At 42.8% G+C, this 26,572-nt stretch overlaps 1 protein-coding gene and 1 long non-coding RNA gene across 7 annotated transcripts in view; one reads left to right on the forward strand and one right to left on the reverse strand.

Moving 5' to 3' along the window:
* FAM13A (family with sequence similarity 13 member A) overlaps nucleotides 1–26,572 on the forward strand; it is a 134,757-nt gene that overhangs the window by 91,581 nt on the left and 16,604 nt on the right. For all 3 annotated transcript variants that reach the window (XM_083571108.1, XM_083571107.1, XM_083571109.1), the window contains 6 exons: nucleotides 1,424–1,483; nucleotides 2,271–2,450; nucleotides 5,374–5,560; nucleotides 8,027–8,103; nucleotides 8,970–9,012; nucleotides 19,557–19,707. In XM_083571108.1, the coding sequence (XP_083427234.1) occupies nucleotides 1,424–1,483; nucleotides 2,271–2,450; nucleotides 5,374–5,560; nucleotides 8,027–8,103; nucleotides 8,970–9,012; nucleotides 19,557–19,707 (698 nt within the window). The remainder of the gene's footprint in view (nucleotides 1–1,423; nucleotides 1,484–2,270; nucleotides 2,451–5,373; nucleotides 5,561–8,026; nucleotides 8,104–8,969; nucleotides 9,013–19,556; nucleotides 19,708–26,572) is intronic.
* On the reverse strand, nucleotides 9,020–25,840 carry LOC310742535. 4 transcript variants are annotated; one of them, XR_014538521.1, is made up of 3 exons: nucleotides 22,990–25,840; nucleotides 21,320–21,357; nucleotides 9,020–19,407 (listed from the first exon to the last, which is right to left on the reverse strand). It is a non-coding gene; the product is annotated as an uncharacterized lncRNA (long non-coding RNA). The 4 variants fall into 4 exon arrangements; XR_014538522.1 differs by lacking the exon at nucleotides 9,020–19,407 and adding an exon at nucleotides 19,700–19,820; XR_014538523.1 differs by lacking the exons at nucleotides 9,020–19,407; nucleotides 21,320–21,357 and adding an exon at nucleotides 21,863–22,021.

Raw genomic sequence — 26,572 nt, forward strand, 5'->3', positions numbered from 1 at the left:
GTGTTTCATCCCAATTACATAGTTTGCCAATTGATCTCCCCATTATGCACTGTGCAATTCAGTCTTACCTTGGTTCTCAAACGGAATCCATTCCGGGGAAAGAAAAAAAACTGGAATCCGTTCCGGAAGTCCGTTCAACTTCCGAAAACATTCAAAAACCAAGGCACGGCTTCCAGTTCCTGCACTCAATCGGAAGCCCCATTGGACGTTCGGGTTCCAAAGAACGTTCGCAAACCAGAACACTCACTTCCGGGTTTGCAGCATTCGGTAGCCAAAACGTTTGAGAACTAAGCTGTTTGGAAACTAAGGTATGGCTGTATTCACACGAAGAACATGCAGCAGATGCATCTGCCATCGCAAATCTGCTTAGCTGCTTAAAGTTAAATGCATGTTCTTTTTAAAAAGCCAGTCTGCTTTTTTTGTGCTGATCATTCTTGAGAGGTGCATATTGTGTTATAAGCTGTGTGTTAAATTTGTGAGAGGCTCTGAAATTTGTTTGCGTGTTGTTTCTAACCTACTCTTATCACGGCAGATTGGTCAGAAATAGTGGCTGAATCATTGCTGCTTAGGAGTTTGCAGTCTGAGAGTTGATTTGCATTTACATGTTCCATCATTTGATTAATGAAATTCCAAGTGGTAACTCACACGTGTGAATTGTCACCACAGGTGTATGATGTCTCTAGTAATACCTAGGATTAATGAATTGACAGATAAAATTGGGGGGTGGGAATTAAGTATCTAAGATGACACATCTTTTTGAAGTGAAAAGAACCAGGACAAAGATGAAATGGTTTTGTAGATAACAGGATTCCTTTTGTCAAAAGAACTTTATTCTCCCAGATATAATGTGTACTTGAGATGCTCTGAATTTTAAATAACTGATTTTGTTTTGTTTTATCAATTTTATATTATTGTTCAGGTTATTCATATAATGCATTAGTTTTTTTAAAAAAGAACAACGTTCTTGGGGGGGGAACTTACTTTAAATAAAACAGTGTAAGTTCAAATGCACAGCTGACAATAACAGACGATTCTCGCCTTATTTCTTGCATAATGTGTGGCTTCCCGTAAGGATAGTCTTATAAAACTGGAAGAACCTGGCAACTAAGCATACACTTCTCTTTCTTCACACAATAATAAGACATCTTTGCAAATAATTTGCCAAATGTTACTGGTCCACAATTTGTTGAAAAGAAAATTATGATGCCTTTCACTGAAGTCAGGTCACTCATTCATCTGACATCAAGTGAAGTTATACGTACACATGCATGAAACTAGCCCGAGGTGTGTTTATATTTTGGGAGGCCTTTTTAATTCATTAAACAGATCATTCAGAATTCAAGCAAAGCTCTGGGGTTCTCTAAGCAGCTTTTCTTAATGTTCTTTGAGACTTGCATATAACTTTTGAATTCCTTCCATGCAGTGGTCACGTGTCGCAAGTCAGCAGCAGCACCAGCAACAGCAGCCTCCCTCCTACTGGAGAGTAAGTGTCTGCTTTTATGTCTTCTTTGGTTTTGAATTGTTCTTGTTATATGTGTGTGCGTGTGTTTTGTTGACTCTGCAAACGCTCAAGGAAAGTATCCTTGATAAAGTTTGCTAGCTCAGAACAAGGCTGTTGTCCTGTAGATATGGCCATCTGTCATAGATGCTTTAGTTGACATTCTTACATTGGAGGGGGCCGGACTGGATAATCCTCAGGGTCTCTTCCAACGCTACGATTCTGTGATTCTATGTAGTAATGTCATTTGAGACACTTTGATTAAAACATTTTGTGGGTCTTTGGAAGAATTTTGTGCAAGGTTGGGCAGTGTGGTCTACTGATGGACCACTAATAAATTTCTGGTGGACTACCTAGTGGTTGCTGGGTTGCAAGGTTTCTGGTAAAGAATTCTAGACCAAATGTAATGTATTCCTATCCCTCAGTTTAGGGTAAAATCAGTCCAGCAGGATGCTGCTTGTGTTCTTGATCAAGGCTGCATTCTTAGGATCACTTAAAACAATGTATATATGCCTTAGCTGTTACAGAAATCTCAAATATGCACCCTTGCTTGTACATAGTGTTTGTAGTGTTTGCTACTTCAACGGAGTTTGCTGCCTCATATGCCTTCAGGCTATGCCCTGGATTGCAGTAGCAGAATTTTTCCTTCTAAGTTCTGCTAGAAGAGGTTCTTCTTGATAAATCTACATGTGAGATTTTACCCTCATTTTTGTAGCTCCATCATTCTTAACATTCCTTTGCTTTCTTGCATATTTGTTTCTTGGTTTTACAGATACTTAGAAAAGACAATCCGGTCAGCAGTCGAGCAACATCTTTTTGACGTTCATGGATCCGGCGGTCAAAGCTCTGAAGAATCCGAGTCGGGAACATCATCCACATCGTCAAACGTGTCTGCCCGGCAGCGACGGAGGCATCATAAAGAACAGGATGAAGCCCGAAGGAACAGAGATATGTACGATTGCAATTTCTGCCTCTATGTGTTCAGCCTGAAATCTGTAGTGTGTACTAGTACACAGTATTGGTTTAGATGGGTCAGGGAACTGCCGTGATAGAGAGCAGCTTCAAAGAGCATTAAAAGTGATGCTCTGCCTTGTTGCTGTCACAGTGCACAGCTGATGGAAACATTTCCACCCCCCTCCCTTTACGTTTTTGGGAGAAATGTAGCATCAATTTCCGCAAGTAAAAAATTAATGGAAAACCACCACCACCAAAATGTTTCCTTTTATAAAGGTGAACACAAAATGTAAGCCCTCTTGCAAAACAGGAGTGTTTCCCAATCCCAAGAGTGTCTCAATGATTCTCCCTGTACTAGTAGCCCTGCTGAGATGCTTCTCAAGTAAGTAGGTCAAAGATGGGCTAGTGTACAGGCGTACGTGTTTAGCGGCATATAGCACTGCGGTTGGGTGTCGTCCCCCCACAACCTCTGTGCAGCCTTCCTATTGAATTGCAGATCTGCCTTTTTGCGTGTCTTCCAGCCTCTCAAGTCCTTTCATTTGCAGACAAGAGCCCCGGCACACCAACCGACTATAAACTTATGAAGGAAACCTTAGCTGAGCGGCATCTGAAAACTGATCCGTTTATAGCATGGCCTTTTTTTAAAAAAAAAAAATCCATTGTGGTGAACTGTAAAAAGCCAGAATTTCTGCAGACCTTATTCTTTTGGTTTTGTGAACTCTCTGCAAGATTGACCACAGACCTTAAGCAGAACGTGTGAAGTGGTACCACGTTGAGATTTTCAGGTTTAGAATGTCGGGTAGTAAACTAGAAGCCCTGCTTTGGGGTACCTGGAATCAGTATCAAGAAATACATTGATGAAAAACCTCTGTACAAATTGGGCATGATAGATTCCCAGATAAACTTTTATCCTTTCTGTTCAGCAACAACATACCAACCTAGTTCACACAACTCCGTAAGCCAAGACCATGTGAATATGCAGGCTCCCAGAGAGAAGGATAGATAGATTGATTGAACTCCTTGCTCGCTTCTTCAGAGCCAGCCATCGTTCAGCCTAGGCTGATGTGCTAACACTGCAGACAGCATGCTGCGTTCTGGTGAGCCCCAAAAAGGAACGGAGGAAGGCAGGGAGAAAAAAAAGCCCTATAGAGTTCTCCTAATCCCTTAGCTGTGGGGATAGTTGCGTCTGCTACATGAGGCCCTATGTAGACATTGGTCCAGTTCACATGTAATGTTAAACCACTAGGAAAACCATCATGATGTCCTCCAGAGGGGGATGGACTCCTGTCAGCCCCAGCCAGCAAGTCTAGTGGTCACAGATGATGGGAGCTGTCGTCCACAATAACTAGAGGCTGCGATATTGGCTGCTCTTCTTCTTAACCATGGTTTAGCATTGCATGTGACTCTGGCCACTAGGTCACATTGCCAGTGATCGCAGATAATGTTAAACCTGGTGGGAAAACTGGACAGAAGGGGAAAATGTGAACCTGCATCTTTCAGCTCAGTTGGTTAAGAGCGGGGTGCTGATAATGCCAAGGTTGCAGGTTTGATTCCTGTATGGGACAGCTGCTTATCCCTGCATTGCAAGGGGTTGGACTAGATGATCCTCAGGGTCCCTTCCAACTCTACAGTTTTCCGATTCTTCTCTCATCCCTACCTAAGAGAAGAAGTCTACGGTAGGGTGCTTTCTTTGGTCTTTCTTCTGCTGTTTCTCCTGGTCAGACATGAGACTGAAGCAACGTTGTTATACTCACTTCTTGAACATGCATACAGTTTGGCAGAAACACCTGCTGGGCTGTCTGTGTTCCAAGTCTGCTTTCCCATTTACGGAAAACTAATGCACTTTTAATTGCTAATAGGCACGAAACATTTTGTCCTATGAAATAACTGACAGGCATAGAATTGGTCCAGTTTACCTACCTCTTTTTTATTGGAGGGCGGAGGTCCCAGCAATTAAAAACCAAGAGGATTTGCGGCTAAGTTTTTAATGAATATTGTAGTTGAATTGCATGTTTAATGTGTGGATATATATTGCATCTGATTATGTAATAGATTATGTTTCAAAGTAATAATCCGTACAAATTGGAAACAGGCTTGTGAAGGAAATTCCAATAAAACAAATCCCTTGTTTTTTGCTTTGCAGATCATTATGGTAAAATAATGCAAATCTGGGTACCAGGTGTACAGTTATTTGAATAGAGTAATTTTTTTAAAAAAGTGGGGGAGATGGGAGCTTCTCCAAATTCTGAAGTTTTATTTTCCATCCATTCCTCTTAGTCAAGGTGGTCTGTACCAGAACATTAAAGAAATTAATACGGGCCAGCATGTACTGTGTTTGTTGCAATGGATTTCACTTTCATTGGCAATTATAGGGCAGACTTGTTTGCCCTTCTCATTGATCTACCCCAGGGAAGTTTACAAATTTTACTATTAATTTATTATTATTTATTTTTACTGTTCGTATTTTCGTGTATATCTTACTCTCTGGAGCTCAAGTAGGTTTCCCAGGGTCAGATCTGCTTAGCTTCAGGTGGGTTACTATGCCATGTCCCTTCAAACCCATCCTCTGGGGCCACTAGATGTAGACTTGTCACTACCTACGGGTAAATGTCATTTAGTGAAGACTTGGGAAACCTATAAACAAGCCTAGAGTGCAGAGATTTTTCCAGAGCTGTGCAAATTCAGGGCAACACCTTGGTGTGCTTTCATGAACACTCTGAGTCAGATTGGTCTTTTAAAAAATGATTTTTATTGATAATTTCCAAGTATACATTTCCATCATTAAATATCCACCATTGTAGTCATACATATTCATTGACTTTCCTCCTTCCCCTTCCTTGGGTCTTTAAATTTTCCTGTAATACCTAAAATTTTTTAGAAAATCTGAAGCAGATTGGTAACCCTGCAATGTCTTTCTGCAGGGAGGTGATCAATAAGGAGAATATTCCTTCTGGATTTGGCAGCATTGAAGAGTGTAAGCTGATTGCTCAAGAAGTAGAAAAACTGCAAGAGGCCAGCTCCGGATATATCGGAGAAAGGAGTAAACCAAAGCGACAGAAATCCAGCACCAAACTTTCTGAGCTTAATGACAACCAGGACAGTCCTCTGGTAAGCAGAGCTGTTAACGTCACTCCTGCTGTTTCCCTCTTTCTTATGAAATGGCTGCAAACTTTGAATTATTATTGAGCCCTTGCTATTCTGGGTGGAGGAAGAGGAAAGGAGGAGTGCAGACAGCTGAGGAAGCAACTTGGGTGCATGGTTGAAGATAATAATAATAATAATAATAATAATAATAATAATAATAATTTCATTATTTGTACCCTCCCCATCTGGCTGGGTTTCCCAGGTGTGGCCGACCAGCCCCTGAAATGTTAGGGGAAGGCCACAGTGCTAAAGCATCTGCTTTGCATTCATGAAGTCCCAGGTTTATCCCTGGCCCCTCCCCAAGCAGGGCTCCTGTCTGAAATCCCAGAGAGCTGTTGCCAGTCACTGTAGAAGATACATAGCTAGATGGACAAGTGGTCCAGCATAAGGCAGATTCTTGAGCTTCTATTCATAAGGCCATACCACTCACAAAGAGGTTTTTTATCTTGGCATGTGAATGAGTCCGTTGTTTTGACTACCCCAGACACCATAATGTCAGATCCTTTTAAGTTGGAAACATGATAAATATAGGTATCTGTGACATTTGATTCAAGAATACTATTGATTGCCTCGGCATACGTTGGCAAATAGCAGGCGTCGGAGAAGAGGCTGGAGGGTGATCGCAAGGCAGGGTTATTAAGCTCTTTGCGGCTTGTTGCTTCTCTGCCACGGCTTGCTAGAAAATCCCTCTTTGACCTTTGCAGTGGAAGGTGGCTGTCCATAGTGACAAGGTGTGAACATTGCCAATCCAAGACTGGCTCCTCTTGTCTGCAGATTCAGGCATCGGCTATGCCCTGTATCCTATAGAAACCAAACTTTTCCATCAGTGGATGTACAAATAGGCAGTGTAATGTGTGGAAGCCCACTGATTTTTGAATGCTTGATACGTTGTAGTTTTGGAGTTATGGCAAACTTTTTCCTCTGGTTCTCTTCGGCTACATTGCCAAAACCCTCACTTAAACAGCAGGGATTTGCACAAGGTGTTCTGCGACTGTTCAGATCTTGAAATCCTTCTTACTTTTTAAGCAAATGTATACATACATTCCAGTTGCCTTTCTTATGCCTTTGGATAAATGAGCAAACAAAGGCAAGGCAATGAGTGGTTTTAGGGCTGCCAAAGTGGAATTGGAGAGCTTAAAAATAAATTGTTTTCTTACATTTGTAGCTTCTGCCATGAAACCTGTGATGGCATTCATGTGGTTCCCAGGTGGTCACTCATTCAGGCGCCAACCAGACCCAAAAATGCTTAGCTTCAGCAAGTTAAGGCATGTGCCTTTGATCCATGCCCTAAAATCATGTAGCTTGCAACTATTTCAGATGCGACCCCTGATTATTTCAAAGGAAAGACTTGTTTACTCACCTGGTGCAAAGGCCTAGGGTCTTCCCAGACTGGTGTTGTATTGCAGGTATCTTCTGCAACATGTTCTTTGCATAATAATATTGCATCGGTGCTGGGTTTATTCTGTTTTAGTTTGTTATGAGATTCTTCCCTGATGCTACCACATTATTGCTGTCCAGAGGGGGAATAGCACAATGAAAGAGTGGGTTGCGGGGAGAAATAAACCAGAATGGGATTTCAGCAGCAAGTTACAGGGTATGCACGGATTGGAATCAAGCAGGTGTGTGATCACCCCAAAACATCTGCAGGTGCAAAGAGTGTTAAAAGCAAGAACATGTGTGACTAACCCGATAGCATCATGAGGACAAATTAACAGAAAAGGGTGTCTGGAGGTGTCCCCAGAAAGGGACATGGGAAGGAAAAAGAGGGGGATGCAATAGTACTTATACAGTCAAAGAGACAACCAAGTCAGGGTGCTTGTGAGAGGTATGGAATGAGTGGCTAGTTCTTGCAAGGAAGAAAAAAAGTGGAGTGAGAATGACCCAGAAATGGGGGCCCTGTGGGGAGACAGTAGTCCAGTTTGAAAGATGACAGCTTGGTTTATTAAGACAACACACAACAAGAAGCCTTTGCGCCCAGTTCAAATGAAACAGGAAACTGGGGGTTAATTAGGAGATTTCCTGACTTAATTGAGGCTCACAGCAAAGGGAGGAGCCAATGGGCTGCATATGGAAGCAAAAGTTCTCTGTGTATCTCACCTTAACAGGTTGAGATGTGATGGTTTGAATGTGGCCTGTTTGTTGTAGTGAGACCTGTGCAGAAGGGACTGTTTGGAAAGGTGAAGTATCGTGAGTGAAGACTGTGGCTTTGAAGTCATAAGTAGCTATTTATATCTGATTTCATCTTTTGCTTTCCCATTAATTGCATCTCCCAAACCTTCCCATGGAAGAACCTTCATAGTAATTGGCGTTTTGCTACTTATATCAAAGAGTTGTGTATGCTAAGCTCATTATTGCATGAAAGATGCTTTCAGCTACCACTTTAAAAATGGATGATCCATAGCAGTTTTCTTAATATTTGATGTTTTACAGGCAATGGAAACTTTTGGTTCCTTGAGACCAGCGGACAAAACAGGACCAGATGACATGGAAGTGTTTTCTGAAGACAGGTAACTTGGAAATTACTCTGGCCCAAGATTTCAGTGAATCCCAACACTAGAGAATCTCCTTATACTTTGAAACTAGTTGCACACAACCACTTTGAGAGCCCTGTAGTTCATCTTTTCTTGAACATAGAGATTTTAAAATTGCCTGCAGAATTCTGCAGCATTTTATGGATTTGAACTTGCCTTTATTAATCATTACCTTGCTGGTTGATTATTCATATTTTCCATTCAGGTCTCTAAAGAGTAGATGACTTGGTTTTGTAAGTTTTAAAGAGGATGAGTTAGTTTTTAAAGTACCGAACCTCAAAATATTTTCAGTCATCCTTTTAAAAGTGTAGCAATAGTGGTAATGGTCATTGGACTCATTCACACATTGCACAAAACCATAGTTAAAAACAAACTATGGTTTAATGTGAATGAACAGCGTGCTGGCGCATACCGCTGTGAAGTACTTGCTCTGCTCCTTCTCTGATCTTGCTGCTCATGAGTAGCCAGGAAACAAACTAGAGTCTTAACTTCTTTAGTTATCCAAATCTAGGCTCGTGGTTTGTTTTTCCCAAGCAAACCTTGAGCAATAAGCCAGGAACAAACCTTCATTACCAACCGTGGGGATTTTTAGGAGTACAGCAAGGCACAAGCCCAGGCTTGGACAACACATCAAATGAGTCTCTGGCCAGTTTTGTCCACAGCACAACGGGAATTGGAGAAAAGCAAAGTGATCATGCTGCTCATCCACATTTAAACTATGGTTTGTTTTTAATCATAGTTTAATGTGAAATGTGAACCAGGCCATTGTTTAAAATGCTGAGCTTGTTGCTAGCTTTCATTATGATACACTTTTGAGCCGAACTATTTCTTCTCTTTTGCAGCAAAGAAAATGAAAGTGACAGCGACTTGTTAAGGCATTCTCAGGTTAGTGTATTTATTTGTTGTGACGTATTTGATCCTTTGGCCAAAAAAACCAAAACGCAGCTCTTGGTTAGTGAAGAAGGAGCTTTAACCATGAATCCCAGTTTGGATTACTTGCTGATGAAACTTCTGTATGAAATTAATTATCCTGTCTCCTTGGCTCACTACTTTACATATTGCTGTTTTTGTAAAATTGCAGCTTAAAATGTTGTAAGCTGCCCTGAGAGTGGTGCTCTTGCACCAGAAGGGCAGAATATATATGCTTAAGTAGACGTAATGTGTTGTTAGGTCCTTAAGTCAGCTATTGGCAGTGTTGAGGTTTGTAACACGGACTTGGTGCTTTACAAATGCTTCATTTCTTTGCCACTCTACTCGGTTAGGAAAGTTAGCATCCTGGTTTGTTGTGGAGTTTCATAAAGCACCTTGTCAGAAGCTCCATGTGACCCATTAGCTCACGGTGGTGTGAGAGCAATTTGTGTTCCTTGCTTCGCTTCTATGAAGTGGATGTTTTTTCCTATATGTTCCCCCTCCCCTAATCCTGGAGGATTTTGCCCTCCCCTCCTTAATACTTTCTTCCCCAGAATTGAAAATCTGTTCCTTCCCTTTGGGGTTTAGGGATTAAGAGAGGGCAGCTACACGTTCACGAGAACTCTTTGTTCCCTGTCGGTTCCGTTTCGCCTTTCTTATTGTGATCGCTGCTTTCTTGTAGGCTTGTATTTCTGCCTAGAAAGCAAGGGGACATGGGTGGTTTTTGAATAGGGTTAGTAAAGTTTCATCCTTGTTCAAGGAAAATTGCACGTTCGGTTCAGTGTAAGGAGGAAGATAATAACAGCTGGATGTCCCCAGCGCTTAAAGAGAATGAAAAAGGGTTCGGTGCCGACATAACCCATATTCTGTGCCTGGCATAAATTATGCAAATTAGCTTGAATTGTTCTACATAACTTTACAAGCCCATGGAGAGGGGCAGGGAATCAAGCAGAGTTCTACAGATCTGCCCTCTAGTCCCTGCAGGATCTTCTCTGGGTTTAGTCATTTTGCCAGGCTCACTTTTGTAGTCTAAGGATTAGATGCTTCACTTTAAAAAGGGGGGGGGGGATATGCTGATATTTTCAGAAAGCTAGATTCTCTGGGTGGAATTCAGAACCATTCTAAGGAGATTGTCACCCGTTTCACTGCCATGCTGAATTCTATTTATTCTCCCAATCCTCTGGAATGGCTTGGAATCAAAGAGTCATAATCTAGTCCAGCCCTCTACAATGCGGGAATATGCAGCTGTCCCTTCGGGGATCAAACCTGCAACCTTGGCATTATCAGCACCACACTCTAACCAACTGAGCTGAAAGATGCAGGCTCACATTATCCCTTCTGTTCTTGTCCAGTTTTCCCATGCTGCCTCTATCCAGGTTCAACATAATCTGTGACCATGGGCAACATGACCTAGTGGCCACAGTCACATGCAATGCTAAACCATGGTTAAGAAGAAGAGCAGCCAATATGGCGGCCTCTAGTTATTGTGGACGACAGCTCCCATCCTTTGTGACCACTAGTCTTTCTGGCTGGGGCTGCAACCTTGGCGTTCTTGGCACCATGCTCTAACTATTCAAGGAGGGTTGTTGGTTTTTTTTTAGCAAAAGTGTCTGCACTGACTTCCACTAGCAGAACACCATTAGTTGAATCTGGCCCCCTGGCTTGTATTCAACTAAGCTCTACCTAGAGTAGACCCACTGAAATGTCTGTTCGCTTCAGTGGCCCTACTCTAAGAAGGAGTAGGATTGAATACCAGTGTGTGCTTCAGCAGAATTGTGGTTTTCCCATCATTGTTGTTGTTTAGTCGTTTAGTCGTGTCCGACTCTTCGTGACCCCATGGACCAGAGCACGCAAGGCACTCCTGTCTTCCACTGCCTCCCACAGTTTGGTCAAACTCATGCTGGTAGCTTCGAGAACACTGTCCAACCAGCTCGTCCTCTGTCATCCCCTTCTCCTTGTGCCATCAATCTTTCCCAACATCAGGGTCTTTTCCAGGGAGTCTTCTTTTCTCATGAGGTGGCCAAAGTATTGGAGCCTCAGCTTCAGGATCTGTCCTTCCAGTGAGCACTCAGGGCTGATTTCCTTCAGAATGGATAGGTTTGATCTTCTTGCAGTCCATGGGACTCTCAAGAGTCTCCTCCAACACCATGATTCAAAAGCATCAATTATTCTGTTTTCCTGTAGAACCCTGAAAGTCAGAGCGTAAGAACTTCACTAGATCAGAACAAGGGGCTTGCTTAGCCCAGCACTCTGTTCTCACTGCGGCAACCCGGATGCTTCTGTGAAGTCCACAACCAGGGCAAGAGCACAGTGGTCCTTCTGCTTCATTATGATAGGAACAGCACTAGCTAGTGTTGTTCAGCTTCTCTGTCTACCCACCCAGTATGAGGATAAGCTCACAGAGTGCCAGGGACTGTCTGTCCTTCACCAGGTTGTGCAACACGAGAAGTAAAACTGGTACCTGATGCCTTGCTGCTCGTTCTCCCCATCCCTTCCCCTAAATACGGCCTCTGCCACAGAGTGCCTGTGTGTAATTTCCCAAGTCCAGCTGCTGCCGTGGTGCAATCAGGAGGGGGTTATGCCATCGTGTCTCATACCAGGCAAAGAGGGCAAAGCAAATGCAGCTCAGCTCCGTGTTCTTGGACGATCCATGACCCCAAGTGAACAGTTTCACAGATATAAATGTCAATGGCTGCCCAGGGGTCACCTTTGCTTTAACAACCCTGAGAAAGTACATTGCTAAATGAGTAAGCACATTTGCGTGTATGTTTTTCAGGATCATCAGCAGCCATGCAGTGCAGTTCTAGATGAGGGGCCCAACCATGGCACTACTTTTGTAACCACTCTGCTTTTCAAACAGTCCAGTGGAAGGGCTTCCCAAGAGTACTGGACTAGCAGCAGAGAGCAACAGATATTGGCGTTTATTTTCAGGGTTATTGGGAAACTAGCTACTAATCCAGTGTGGCTCATCTGTTGGGCTAAGGCTGGGAATAACACCTAATTCGTCCATAAAGTTCACTGGATGACCTTTCAGAAGTCACTATTTCTTGGACTGAGATCTCAGCGCAGTGTAGAAAGTTCCCTCCTCCTACCTTATCCTCACAACCTAAAACTACAATATGAAAGTTCCCACCAGAACTTTGACGTTAGCGCACCTGAATTCAAGGACTTCGACACAGAATTCTCAAAACAAAACATTTTTGTTTCCTTAAAAAATGGGGCGCTGAACTTGTTTTTAAAAATTGGCTTATACAGAATCTAAAATTCAGTAAGTATTTTCATCACAGGAAAAGGCATAGCATTTGCCCAGAGATCGCATTATCCAGGTATTACAGGGTCAAGAAAATGTTTGCATTCTTTCAGAGTAGTTTTTGCATTCCACAGCCCTTCTAAGCCTGTTGCTTAGGGGGGCTTAGGAACATACCTCTGATAACAAACAACGTTATTCAGAGCAGAACAGGCTCCCTTTCCTTTTCTCTGCCCACCCTACCTTCAGATGAGGGCAGAGGGCAATGGGCAGCCAGGACTTGTAAATTTCCATAGTTGGACCTTGGAGTCTGGGCTGCCGGTCTGCTGCTGGTCACAGGATGTAACCTCTACACTCCTTACTTGTGTCTAAAGGTGCTGATGATTGTGTCCTCTCTGCCCTATTGGCCACTGAGCCCCACACCCTAGGCTCTTTATATCAGAAAAGGAATCAAAATAGATATTTCCCAGTATTGTGATGCCTTTATATAAATCTGTGCTGTGCCTGTATATGGAATACTGTATACAATTCTCGCCTCCCATTGCAATAAAAGAATACTGTAGACCAAGAAAGGGTGAAGAAAACAGCAAAAGGAGGGGGGGAATCAGGAAGTAATACCTTCCATATGATCAAAGAGTTTGGGGATTTTACTTTAGAAAATAAATAGGATTGTGGAGAGTACAATAAAGGTTTATAAAGTTATAAGTGGGATTTGAGGGGGGAGTTCCAATGCAGAGTGATCCTTGTCAGGTTGCAAGCCCACCACAAGCTACTCCATTCCAGGATGGTCTCTTCCAAGATACTCCATTTCCTTCCCTTCCCTTCTATTCCCCCTCTTCCCAGCCATTAGGTTCCTGTTTCCTACCCCTACAATCCAGTCAACATTCCATGGCCACTGAGCATGCTCAGCTCTCGCTGGACTCAGTCACTTCCTTTTAGGTGCCCCCCCCCCAAGTCGGCTGCTCTAAATTCTTTGTAGTTGTATAACCTTGGGGTTTCCCCTAACCTGCTAACCACCACCCCCTTCTGTGTGTGGATGGTGCTATTTTGCTATGGAAGGACCCACACTTGAAGGAGAGTTTAGTTTGCTTGTAGGATACCTGGTATAGAGAAAAGCAAGAGATGTATTATTTCTCCCTCTCTCCCATAACACTAGAACTTGCCAGTGTACCTCTGAATTGCAGCTGTTAGCCAGTGTGGGGGTTTGCTGTTGCCTTTGTGCACAGCTTCCAGGAAGCAGCTGGAAGTTACAAACAGGATGTTTGTAGTTACAAACAGGATGTTGGCTAGGTGGACCTTTGGTCTGATCCACCGTGCCTCTCCTTAATGTTTGTTTTCATCTGGGATAGGGCCGTTTCCACTCACCTGCATTCTGTCTGCCATTACTGAAAATTCTGAGCTTATTTGGCTGTCCATGATTGAGATTATCAGTGTGCTGCTCTGCAGGTGTTACTGGACTCCAGCTCCAAACATCTCTCACCATTGGCCATACTGATGGAACTCCAGAAACATCGGGGTGGGAGGTTGGAGTCCTTGTTGACTGTTTCTGATGTAAATCTTGGAAGCAGAATGCCTAATACAGTGGTACCTTTGGATGCGAACAGGATCTGTTCCAGAGCCCCGTTCGCATCCTGAAGCGAATACATCTGCGCATGCACGGGTTGCAATTCGCCGCTTCCGCGCATGCGTGTGACGTCATTTTGAGCGTCTGCGCATGCGCGAGCAGCGAAACCCGGAAGTAATGCGTTCCGTTACTTCCGGGTCGCTGCTGAGCACAACCCGAAAATGCTCAACCCAAAGCTACTTCAGCCTGAGGTATGACTGTATGGGCACCATTTTTCTTAATCTGCATTATTTCCTTTACTTCAGACCCTTACTTATTTAGTTTCCTTTACTTCAGACCCTTTGAAGCACTGCAGTAAATGTGGGGAAATCTGCTTATACAGAATTTACAATTTGTTAAGTATTTTCATCGCAGGAAAAGGCGTAGAATTATCTCATTATCCATGTAATATTGCAATCCATGAATTGCAAAAGGCTGAATCCCTTCCCACCATACTTCCTCTGCCTCCTCCCTGATCATCTCTGCCAGGCCCTTATAGGTAGGACATGGTAGGAGGGCAAGAGGGAGAATGAGACTTCCCTTCCTTCCCCCTACTAGCCTTCACTTGTCTTCTTAGGTGGTTTCATCTATGCAAGATTAGTCAGGAGCAGGCTGGCTGCACCTTATTTCCAACTATTCAAGGCTTCTGCCTTATTCTTCCCTGTAGCTTGTTCCAATCCTATCCATATAGCCAGTCTTTCTTCCATGATGGATCCCAAGATGTCATGCATGGGATTCCTAAGGCACTCTCCCATCCAGCCACCAGCTAGGTATGAACCTTCAGCTAAGTGGCTTCATTTGCATCCAGACCATGCCCTGGGACCAGATGCATTCTAGGTTTGATTTGCATGTAGAGTGCTACCTTGGTTCTCAAACTTAATCCGTTCCAGAAGTCCGTTCCAAAAACAAAGCGTTCCAAAACTAGGGCGCGCTTTCCCATAGAAAGTAATGCAAAATGGATTAATCCATTCCAGACTTTTTAAAACAACCCCTAAAACAGCAATTTAACATGAATTTTACTATCTATTGAGACCATTGATCCATAAAATGAAAGCAATAGAAAGTGTACTGCAGTCACACAATCCATCAATCGGTAGCTGAACTGGGTTCCACGCAGTCACAAAAACAAAGAGCCACAAAAATGCAAAATAAATAGCAAAAACAGGCAGACCTCAGTGTAACACTCAAAACACAAGTGTGGCACTCAAATTGGAAGCGTAACACTCAAAACAGAGCATGTTCAGCTTCCGAAAAAAGTTCACAAACTGGAACACTTTCGGGTTTGCAGTGTTTGGGTTCCAAGTTGTTTGAGTACCAAGGTACCACTGTAGTCCTTGAAGTCCCAAGCTAGAATGAGCGAGCTAGTTAACTGTCAGGGAGTGGCCAATCTCATCTCTTATTTCTACCAGAGCTTGAGCCTATTTCCCCATCAGCAGAGATATTTGACTTTCCTGACAATCCTCCCCGCCAATGCTGCAAATAGGTACATGACAGTGCTTGGATATAAGCAGCCGTCAGAAGAAGCAAAAGTAAAAATAACATTTGCGGCAACAGCGAGCCGTCCATGTGCATTCGGAATGTGTCTGCAAATTCCCTGCTTCTCCCTTGGGTTCTGAGCTGCCATTATTTTGCAGAAGGGCTTATGGATTATTCATTGCATTACGAGCCGCATGAATGAGCAAGTAGCTCACCGAGTGTAACCAACACTTAGCGGAGAAAGCACAGAAATCCACTTTCATCCCAAAGCCGTGCAGCCTGCTATGCAGTGTGAGAGGCAAAACATGGCAATGTTGACTACATTTTTTTAAAAAAATGTCCCAAGCTGATGTGTGTGTTTTAACATCTGCTTTAAAGGAGGAATAGGTTGGTGCAGAAATGCACTTCAACCTGTAACATTATGGCTTGTTCTTCCTCCTTATGAACGTTCTGGTTCTGTTTACTTCTGGTTACTGGCAGAAAAATGTTCTGGATGTACACTCTCAGTTGATACGTCTCACTCACTATGTGGAGAGAAGGAGTGACATGGTTTTATTAAGTTACTTGGAAAGATCATTGGGAGTCTTAAGTTACAGTGCCGTGGTACAGCTTGTTTTATAGGGAAAGAGCATTAAGAATGTTCATTCCCACCCTGTGACAAACCCTGTTCCTGAAGTATTATTTTAGCCTTCAAATACTCCGTTCGTTAGGCAACAGGACATGTTCTTGCGAATTGTGGATAAATACCTAGAATTGTCATTTTGACGTTAATTGGTTTGGCTTAATAACATGCCGGTCAAGCATGTGTGTTTTCCTTATTTTTTTAAAAAAAAACATACTTCACAATGTTTCTATCTTTGTCTTTCTTAAAACAATTGCAATATACGTTAAAACAGAAGAAAAGGAAATAGAAGAGTTGTGCAATTGATTGGGGTCAAAACAGTTGAAACGCCAGAGCTTTCGACATAAAAGATGTATGTTTCTCCTTTCAAGCAAAATATTTCCTTCATTGAGCTTTCATATTATTCTAGAGCTGCTTAGTTTTTCTGCACGTGCTTATTTACTTACCTATTTAACCAACTAACAAATTAAATTGGGTTGTATCCATCCTTCCTTTTCATATGGGAGATATCCACCAGCCAGTTTGCGTTAAATAATACGTTGGGGTTGTTTTTATTCCCTCCAACCCATGGCTACTCGAGGGCAGCATATTCTCTCTCTGCCCCCCACAGACCATTCTCCAACCCGGACTTCATCGGGTCATTTTAGCTGTTGCCATTAACTTTTGTTCCATCATAACCCTCCAGCTGCCTATCTTTATTCCTTCATGAAATCCAAAGCAAGAGACATGCCAGGCACAGCATTTGGGAAAGCAAATCTATCTGTAGTTGTGAGGAACAGTTGATTTTGTTGCCACATCACTGTCGCTTTAAAACTCAGAATGAATTCAGCCAAGGACATGTGCCTGTTTTGAACAGAGTTTTTTCTCTCTCTCTCTTTCTGTCTCTGTCTCTGTCTCTCGTCTTGTATCTGGTATGCCAAGCAGAAATGTGCCGTACGAGCAGATTATTACCCTTTAGATTCTCTAGCACTTCCGTGGGGCGGTTGTTTACATTTTATACGTCATTGTCCTCCTTGCTCAGGCAATCTGCTTAACTTGTGGAGCTTCTGGATTCTAGATTCTTAATGCAGCATCCTTGACTCCCTGTCAGTGGACCCATATCCCCTACTTAAGTCTGCAGTCCTATATGCACTTACTGTGGAATAAGCCTCACTGGATACAGTGGAATTCTAAGTAAGTACGCATAGGATTGCGCTGTTACAATTTGTTGTTGCTCCTGTTACATGCATGCCTGGAGACAGTCCTGATTAATTGGAATCCTAATCAGGACGCTATCCATTTAACTCAGGCTCTAGAGGAAGTGCATTTGCCTCAGAATGAATGTAACCGTCATTTTTAAAAAGAGCAACTCTGAAATTGGCTGCGATAACACAAAAACGGAGGTATTCCTGTTGGTTCCTCTAGGAGTAGGATTGCACCCATAAACTTCAACCCTGTGAGCTTAACTGGAAAGTGAGCAAGTCAGACAGACTTCTCAGCAAACATGCCTACGATTCCTGACTGTAAATCCCAAGCACACTTTTTTGGAAGTAGGTTCAACCAAAATAAGTGGGGTTGACTTCCAAGCCAATATGCTCAAGATGTGCACTAGACCCTATTTGAATGTGTAGCTCAGTTTAATCATATATATTGTTATTTCCCACAGGACAGAAGTTTGTTTGTTTAAATTAGGTTTCTTATAGCATTGTCTGTCTTTGATAGTTGCTATTTTCCATATTTTATTAAAATGCAAATCGAAATGGACATCCCAACGTCACTCCCTTCTTCCTTTTTTTTTTTTTTTTTTTTTTGAATGGTAAAGATTATTTTTTTGTATTGATAACTGCCCTATGGGCCGAGCCTCTCAACCTTTTTTTGTTTTTGTTTTTGTTTTAACTTTATATACCACTCGATTGTAATAAAACCTCTAAGTGGTTTGCAGGAAATACTAAAATTTTCAATGAAAATAGTTTAAAAAAAAATTTTTAAGAAAAGGCAATCAAAACCAACAATTAAAAAGATTAAAATGCAGCAACAGCTACATCCCATGTTTTAAGTTGGTACCAAAAAGAAAAAAGTGAAGGCACCTGCCTAGGTCAATCAACAGGGAGTTCCAAAGTTGTAGGTGCTGCCACACTGAGAGATAAGTTTCTTGCAACTACAGAATGAATATTACATGGTACCTGCAACAGTCCCTGTTCTGAAGATCTTAAGTACAGTGGTACCTCGGGTTAAGAACTTAATTCGTTCCGGAGGTCCGGTCTTAACCTGAAACTGTTCTTAACCTGAGGTGCCACTTCAGCTAATGGGGCCTCCCGCTGCCGCTGCACAATTTCTGTCCTCATCCTGAAGCAAAGTTCTTAACCCGAGGTACTATTTCTGGGTTAGCGGAGTCTGTAACCTGAAGCATCTGTAACCAAAAGTCTGTAACCGAGGTACCACTGTAGTCGAGTGGGTACATAGGGGATAAGGCGATCCTGCAAGTTAAGTGGGCCCAAGGCCATTTTTGTACTGAGGAGGGGGGCAGGAAGGGCTAAGAACTCAGAAGGTGAAGTCAGACAAGGTAAGCGCGTAAAAGCAAATAACAGAGGGGACCGAGAGCAACGAGTTCTGTGTTCCCAGAGGCAAAATACATCTCCGATGTCGTTTGAGTGAGTGCTAGCACAGCAAAAGAGCTGCTGTTTTCCCCCGCCCTCCTATATAAATTATAGATCACCTCCTTGGCAGTTTAGGAATTGTGGGTGGGGGCCAGAGAGAAGATGAGCAGGAAGCGTTCCCAGTCCTCTGGCTTCTGTCCCGCAGCTCTGCAGCCTCCAGTTGTTCAATGCCCAAACCCCCTTAGAACTTGGGCTTGCGCAACCGTGTCCCAGAGCTCCTCCATAAATAGTCCTGCTCTCCCCCCACACCCAGCTAGAGAACAACCACAGGAAGCCAAGCCGCAGCCAGCGCAGCTTAACGGGCACTAATTGATCTACACCAGCAGAGCTTGCCCGGAGAGCCTTCGCGGACGTTGTCGTCGCTGGTGGCGCTCCTTGTCAGGCGGCTTGGCTTCCTCCAGAGAGAGAGCAGGGAGATGGTGGTGTCTGTTTCCAAAAGACACGTTTCGTTGCTACAGCAGCCCTAGCAACGGGTGGTGGGGTTTTTTGACTGCCTCAAAAGCCTTGTGCTTTAGAAGAAGACGCCATCGGTTGTTCTGCCTCCTTCTGTATCTCATTCAGCAACCAGAGACTTTATATCAGCTGCTGCTTTCAGTTATGGAGAGAAAAGCCCCCTCTGGACTGCTTGTTGTGACATTTTAAGCCAAGGATAAAGTTTTTGGAGAAAAGGATTTTATTATTTTTCTGATACTAGTGACCAATTAAAACTGAAAGGGGGGCGGGGCTGAGCGGAGATCATTTGGATACTAAGCTGGAAAAGCACCAAAGACTGTTGTTTTGTGTTTATCTATAAAAGAGAAAGAAGCATACTTGATTATTATTTTTGCGAGAACCTGCATCTGCCTCTGTTTTGGTTTTTTCTTCCCCCTCTCTTGCACTGAACATTGCAAAAAACAACTCTGTGAATTTCTTTCTTGTTCTGGGGGATTGTTGCAGAATTCAAGCATGAAGATCCAAGAGCATCCGAGCATTCCTGAAGCCAAATTACAGAGGAACCAAGATGCCGATGGCCAAGAAGAGAGCTTTGTGTCCGAAGTGCCTCGACTGGACCTGACAGCCTTGTGCAGTGACAACAACAACTGGGAAGGTAGGCTTGCACGAGTGAGAGAACTCTCTCAGCGGTATGGTTATGTGTCTTGCCTTCCCCCTCCACTTTGGTGACTGACCTGCAGCAGCAGGAAAGGATGTGGGGACACATGGCTTGGAGAAGAAGAAAGTGAATGTCCATGTCTCTTTAATTGCCCTTTTTACTTGCTTAATCACGGAGCAGCTGAAAGAATAACGCTCTGGTATTCCTAGCGGTGTCACCAGGCAAAACCCAGAGCATCAGCATTATTTAGCTTATCTGGAGGGGATTTCCTTCTGCTTTTCCAAGTTCAGATAACAAATATGAGCATTGGACAAAACTTGCTTACTTTCCCACTCCACTAGTCCTATGGAACTTATATGAAAATCATTTGTGTGTTTATGTGTTTTTCCCTGTATGTAAAATTACGTTGTTGTTGTTGATGATGATGATGATAACAACAACAACAACAACAACAACAACAAATAATAATAATAATAATAATAATAATAATAATAATAATAATAAGAAGTTGTACACCATCTTATACCCATAGATCTCAGGGCGGTTCACACCATAAAATTACAATATAAAAAAAACTACAGTGTTTGGTAGGGTTTTCCCTTGCTTTAAATATCTTAAATTGATTGTGCTTCAAATGATCTGGTTGCTCTTTCTCAGCTTGACAGGGCAGAGATGTTTTGCATTAGCCCTTTTAATGGTTTTCATATGTCTGGACACACACAGGCACACTTCCACTGGAATATCCACTGGGAGAGGAGCGAAGGTGGGAGGGGGGGAAATCACTTTCGTTTGTTTACATTCATGAAAACTGCGGTTTTGAATGGGACATTTTTATCTTTCCAAGAAAGGGAAGCTAGGAGTGGCATTTTTCTTTTCTGTGAAATGGCTGTTTTTGTGTCCTCATTCCCAGAGTTTTCTAAAGCTGAAATTGCAAGGGAAATTTTCAGTAATGGTGCTGAAAGGCTAGTATTTGGTCTTGTTCTTTGGAATGCAGAGTTTGGGGTTTCTAATACCCTGTGAATTTTGAACCTTCCTCTTACTATGCATGTAATTAATGGTAGCTTATTACCGAGTTCGCATATTTGTAAGTTTGAGGGCAAGAGCAGATACCCTCTTGCCTCTACAAAAGTGAAGCAAACTGTGTGGGGAAATTGTCTTTTTTAGATAGACACCTTTTGGAGTTTATGTCAATTTATACATGCATGCTACTTATATTATCAGTTCAGAATTTTAAAGCAGGGTTGATTAAGGCAGCTAAACGCAGATTTGCAGTACCAGCAGTTGTGGGTGTTGCTGATGGAAGACACCAGGTGACACGATTTTAGTTTTGCAAGCTGATAATTTCCTAGATGTGCCCCCCTTGGGTCTGAAGTGCTTCTCATCTTTCATTACGTTTCCTGAATATTCGAATGAGCCATGCCCTGGAAAGGGACAGTTGCTTTTCATCTTTTCAAAGGTGACCTGGATGAGAGTTCCTCTGTCAGCCCCCTGTGGATTCAGCTGTCGTTGGTTGAACCAAAGTATTTGCTTCCCTGCTTTGAAGTCTAGATATTAAATACCAATAGGGCTGTGGCAGGGGGAGAGAGGCAAGAGGGCAGTTGAGTCTTACCTTGAGATTCTCACGTCCTTTGAGGCAGAAGTTCCTCTCTATGACAGGGACATTTTAAAAGCGAAAGCTGTAAGCAACACTTATTTCCACAAGGGTGCTTCTGTGTCACCCACCCTCCTGCGTGATAACATGGGAAAATATGAGGGTTATGTAAGGGCTAAAAGAGGTGGTGTCAGTTGAAATCTCATCTTACCGTTTTTGAAGCCCCAAAACAAGGGCTGTGAAATGGTGTTGCTGCCACCCATTTGGTAAACAAAGAAACCCAGGAGCATTTCACTTAGTCCCACATTGCCCCCTTCTTTACCGTACCATAATTGGTGGGCCGAGGGAGGTGTGGCGTCCATGTTATATGAGCACCCTCACTCGCCACATGCCATTTTAACGTGTGGTGATTTTCCGTAGAGTTCATATCTGGAAATGTTATCACTGTTTGCAACTCATCACGTTGCAGAAGATCTTCCAAAAAGTTGTTGTTTTTTCAGTTAGGGTTCACTGAGCAGAAATTGGCCTTGAAGCAAAAGACTCCTTCAGCATAACCCAGGATTGCTTGAAAGAGTTGATTGGATGTGTGTGGAACCATATCAAGAAGCTAACATGCAGTTATAAGTGTAGCAGGTATCACTGATTCTTTATCACTCCACCTGTGTGATTTTATACATAGTGATGGTGGTTTTATTTGCAGGGATGTATTTCAGGAGCACACTAATAAAGGAGTAAAACACTTTGTAAGAATCTGGAAAAGCAAAGGACAGTGGTTGGCTCCCAAGTACATTCTCAAACTTTGTAATGCAAAGGATAACTTCTAACACATTTTATTGGGTAAGCCTGTTTCTTAGAGGCTGCCATCTGCATTCTGACACTAATCGCTTACACCAATTCAGTGAACTCCGTTAAACTCAGTGGGACATATGCTTTGAGTAATGTACATAGGATTGTTCTGCACGTGTAACTTGCGATAGTTCACTAGAACTGTTTCTACTGAGCTCAGCACTTGGGAGCAACTATATTTCATGGCAGGAAATTCACAGATTCAGCTGAGATAAATGCTATAGGGAAATGCCAAGCAAAGCACCACCATTTTGGGCTGGCCTTGCTGGCCAAGCCAAAAATTGTGTTGACTAGGTTCTGCAATGGGGGGTGATTGTCTGGCATCCACCTATGCTGACTTTAAAAAATAATAATGTAGGAATATTAAACTCAACCACCAATCTCACACCAACGAGCCAAAGTATGTAAGGGCACTTACACTGAGCATCCCTTGTGGCGCAGTTTGCCACTCGCGTTTTTATTGGAGAAAGTTTTTACCCAGTAAGAACCAATAAGTGGTACTTTTGAATCCATACATAGTTGCACTTCATCTGCCCCTTACAGCAATATTGTCCAATATATTTTACTCCTACAAACACACATATATTTGCAGAGGGGGCAGGGAAGAGAGCTATTTATTCCTACAGTCCCCCCCCCCAAAAAAAATCATTTCAACTGACCACCTCCCAGTTCCCTCTCCTTTTTAGCATGGTGCCTTTCTGTTTCCTTCAGGGCCACAATCTCACAACTATTACTCCACTCTCCTCTTGGCTACCCATCACCAGGTGCCCCCACCACACTTAATCCCACACTAGACAACCCATGCTCGTTGCTACATTTCTGTTGGAACCCTTTTTGCTCACCCCAAAACCCATTAGTCCTCTTGGCCTTTCTTACTGGGGCAACTTCATATTGTAGCTTGAGCATTTGCAGGTAATAGTCTTCTTCTTCAAATGTAACCAAGGAAGAACTACTTTTGATGTTCCCAACCACTCAAGGATCACATAGGGCATGGGATAATGTCACAGTGCTCTGTAGTCAATCCTACTTGTCTGTGAGGCGACGCCACCGAACGGAAGTTCAAACAAAGAAGGGAACATTTTCAAAAGGCATGAGATGGCCTTGCCTGATTGTAGCAGTTTGGCACTGCTTCAGATATTTTGGGAAACGAGCTAGTAGTTATTGAATTAAGTGCTGACAGTGACTAATTTTTCTGTCCTTTTTGTGGTTTTGCCCTCTATAGTTGCTTGTAATTTACACCATGTACAATTTGTACTGTTTTGAGACTAGAATTTTTGTGACACTGATGGTATCTGTATAGTAGTTTTTACAACATGTATACACTTAATCCTTAAATATGTTGAATATGTTAACTGTTTAGAATAGACAAAATATTTAAGATAGCTAAGTCCTAAAGGAGGGTATGGTCTTGTTGTTGTTGTTTGGTTTTCCTTTGTGGGTGTGAAATAAGTAAATGTTTCCAGTCTTGAAATTGACCATACTGACCTGTTGAGTTTAGAGGCATGCCGTATTGCCTCGGATGCTTTTAACGCCTTCTGTGCTACTATCATTTGTCACTACGGAGGTATTAAGAGAGTTAGCACTTTCATAGGCACCTACGCAGTTGCAGGGAAGCCTGTAGAGCTGATGGCAGAATCATGTGATAAAGCTTCCATCTAACTTTTGGAACAACCAGTTTTTACAGCTTTATGGTGCGAAATCCCTGTCGTTTTCCTCCAGTTGCTTGGTTTCTGTAAGTGCACCCCAGGTGGTGAAACAGAAAGAAGCATATAACTGCTTGGAAGCATGTGGTTAATTTTCAGTGGGGCAAATTCAGTAGTTATTTCTTACCTTTCCTTTTTGCTGGCATATTTGTAAGAACTAGGTACTAAGTATGTAGAAATGACCTTGCTGTTGACAACAGTGGCCAATCAGATGTCTCTGGGAAGCTCAGAAGCATAGTTGTTCATGAAGACAACCATTCCCTGTTATCTTTACCCCCAGCATCTACCACAGGACTACTGCTTTAATCATGGAGGCTGTATTTATAACTAGCCATTAATAGACTTTCCCTTGCCAAAATTTGTCCTAGCGTTCTTTCCAGCCATAAGCTACTTCCCACTGCCTACATCTGCTGGAAATTCCACAAGCCCTCTACAACATGCTTTTCAAAAATGGTTCATCCAGGCCAAATTCCTCTCTGCTTATGTTGTCAGCCTTTGCCGTATGACCCTCCCATTCCCTCCCTTCCTTGCTTAAAGAATAGCAACTCGAAAACTGGGAAGAAGCGTTTACAGTTGGCGTGCTAGGACAGAGTGGAGGATAGATAATACGGGATTTCCCAAATGTCAACAGTATCCCCGTTAGATAACCATTTGACTTGGAGCTATTTATGAGGAGATTTTGGGCAGTGGGTATTTTCAGGAGTCATTTCACTGCCTAAGGCAAAGGACAAAATGGCGCCCCCTCATTCCATGTACAAAAATTCAACTGGACTGCCAGTTGGATTTTACCTCAACACTGATGGTGGGGCAGCATCCTCCACTGTACTCGAGGGCAGTAGGCCAACTTAGGGGGCACAGACAAGAGCAGAGATGGGGAGCGGGTTTAATTGTAGGGCAAGCCCTGCCAGTTTATCTGTTCATCAACATCAAATGATAAAGCTTTCCCATTATGCTTGGGGGGTGAAGGTGAAGGTTGGAAGCATGAATGGTCTTCTATTTATTAATTTTTTTGTGGGGATGGGGGGTGAAGCATATCTCACTGCATGTTGAAAAGTGGCTCACCTGGAAGAAGGCTAGGCCTAATCCTTCTCCCTTATATTTTCAGTTTTCTCATACAGGGAGGCCTTTTCTGGGGGGAAGTGTTCAAACATGCTTCAGCAGTGTGGATCAGGAGTATCAACCCCTTGATTATGCTGAATGTATAAGCTGGACATTGATGCAGGAAAGTTGGCAGTGAATGACTGTGGGGTGGGGTGATTTAGCTGGACACAACAAAAGAGTTCCAAGTTACTAAAGCCAAAGACCTGGTGACTGACTAGTACAAGATCAGAACTAAGCACTTTAGAAGCAGGAAAAGCATTATTTTTAAAGCTCGATAAGACCTTTTGTAGCTGTTCCACTTTTTCCTAAAAGTTGTACCACTTGGGGGGCAGTTGCTGTGTTTTGACTCCAGAGTTCCCTTTCAGAATTACAAGTTCAAAGCCACAAATCTTAAACCACCTAATCCCGAGAAGCTAAGTAGGAGCATGCAAACCAGCTTAGTAAACTATCCAAATACAGAATATTAAGAGTCCTCGTGGGATCTGGTGAGACTAGTCACAAGACAAAGCATTATTTTACAGTGTGTTCCAATACACTTGATCATCCTGGTTTCCTGTCTTGATTTATTCCCTTTCTCAATCTCTCACACAAAATGCATTGCATGTTATACTTAAAACTGGTCAATGAAGGCCGGCCACCAGATAAAAGCTGATTTGTACTTTGTGGTGCTAGTCTGAGATGCGAAAATGGGATTGGTTGAATCTAAATATTATAGCCTATTCAATATTTCACAGAAGGGTTGAGAAAGGATAGGGGTAAATGCCTGTTGCCTGATCATTCAAAATAACAGAAGCTTGGCTGCAAATGCAAGGTAGCATAAGGTTTGATGATGTCACAAAGGAAAAGAGGAAGGCTTCAGCAGAGCATGCTGGGAAGGCACGAGTGGCCAACCTTGGTCAGGTAGACGGTCTCCATCTTTGAGAATACAGGAGGATTGACATTGGACCTGAAATTTGTTCTTAACAGAAATTTGTTTGGGGACCCTTGCTATATTACTGTAGTCTTCCAACAGCTGTTATATAGCGGTGTCTTTACTGAGGTTTGCCAGGCATGGAATGCTTGGACTCTCCAAGATCCTATGTCCTTTCCAAGTTTTGATTCCTGGGTTTCTTTTCTGTGGTTTCCATAGATGGAACCTGATGCCTTAAATGTGCAAAAGCTCTGTAGCACCGCTGAGCTATGGCCTGGTTCCCTGTATCAGTTGAGAAAGCAAGGGATGGTCACTTCAGTGCTGAATTAAAACATGATAAAAGCATGCAGATGCAACAGCCATCACCCCTTTCAATCTATAGTTACCACTTTAGTAATAGCTTCTTCTAGTTGGATAACAGTACAGGATATCGCAAAATAGATGCCAGAGCACATTGCCCAGCCCTGTTGTTGAACATCATGAAATGTATCAGGCTGTTGTAGTTTTTGGTGGGATTGTGTATTGTTTTTATGCAGTATGAGCCAATTCAAGAGGCACCAACTAATATGATGTGTAGAGTTAAGGTATCTGAAGATACCTCTCTGGATCTCAGGGTATGTGCTGTTGACTTGTGTCTGTGATCAGCGTAAATTAGCTTTGTGCATGTTGAAAATATTGATACATCCCACTCTTAAGTGGAGCAGCAATCCA

This window comes from Podarcis filfolensis, assembly GCF_964270895.1.
Source record: "Podarcis filfolensis genome assembly, chromosome: 9".
NCBI classification, from domain to species: Eukaryota; Metazoa; Chordata; class Lepidosauria; order Squamata; family Lacertidae; genus Podarcis; species Podarcis filfolensis.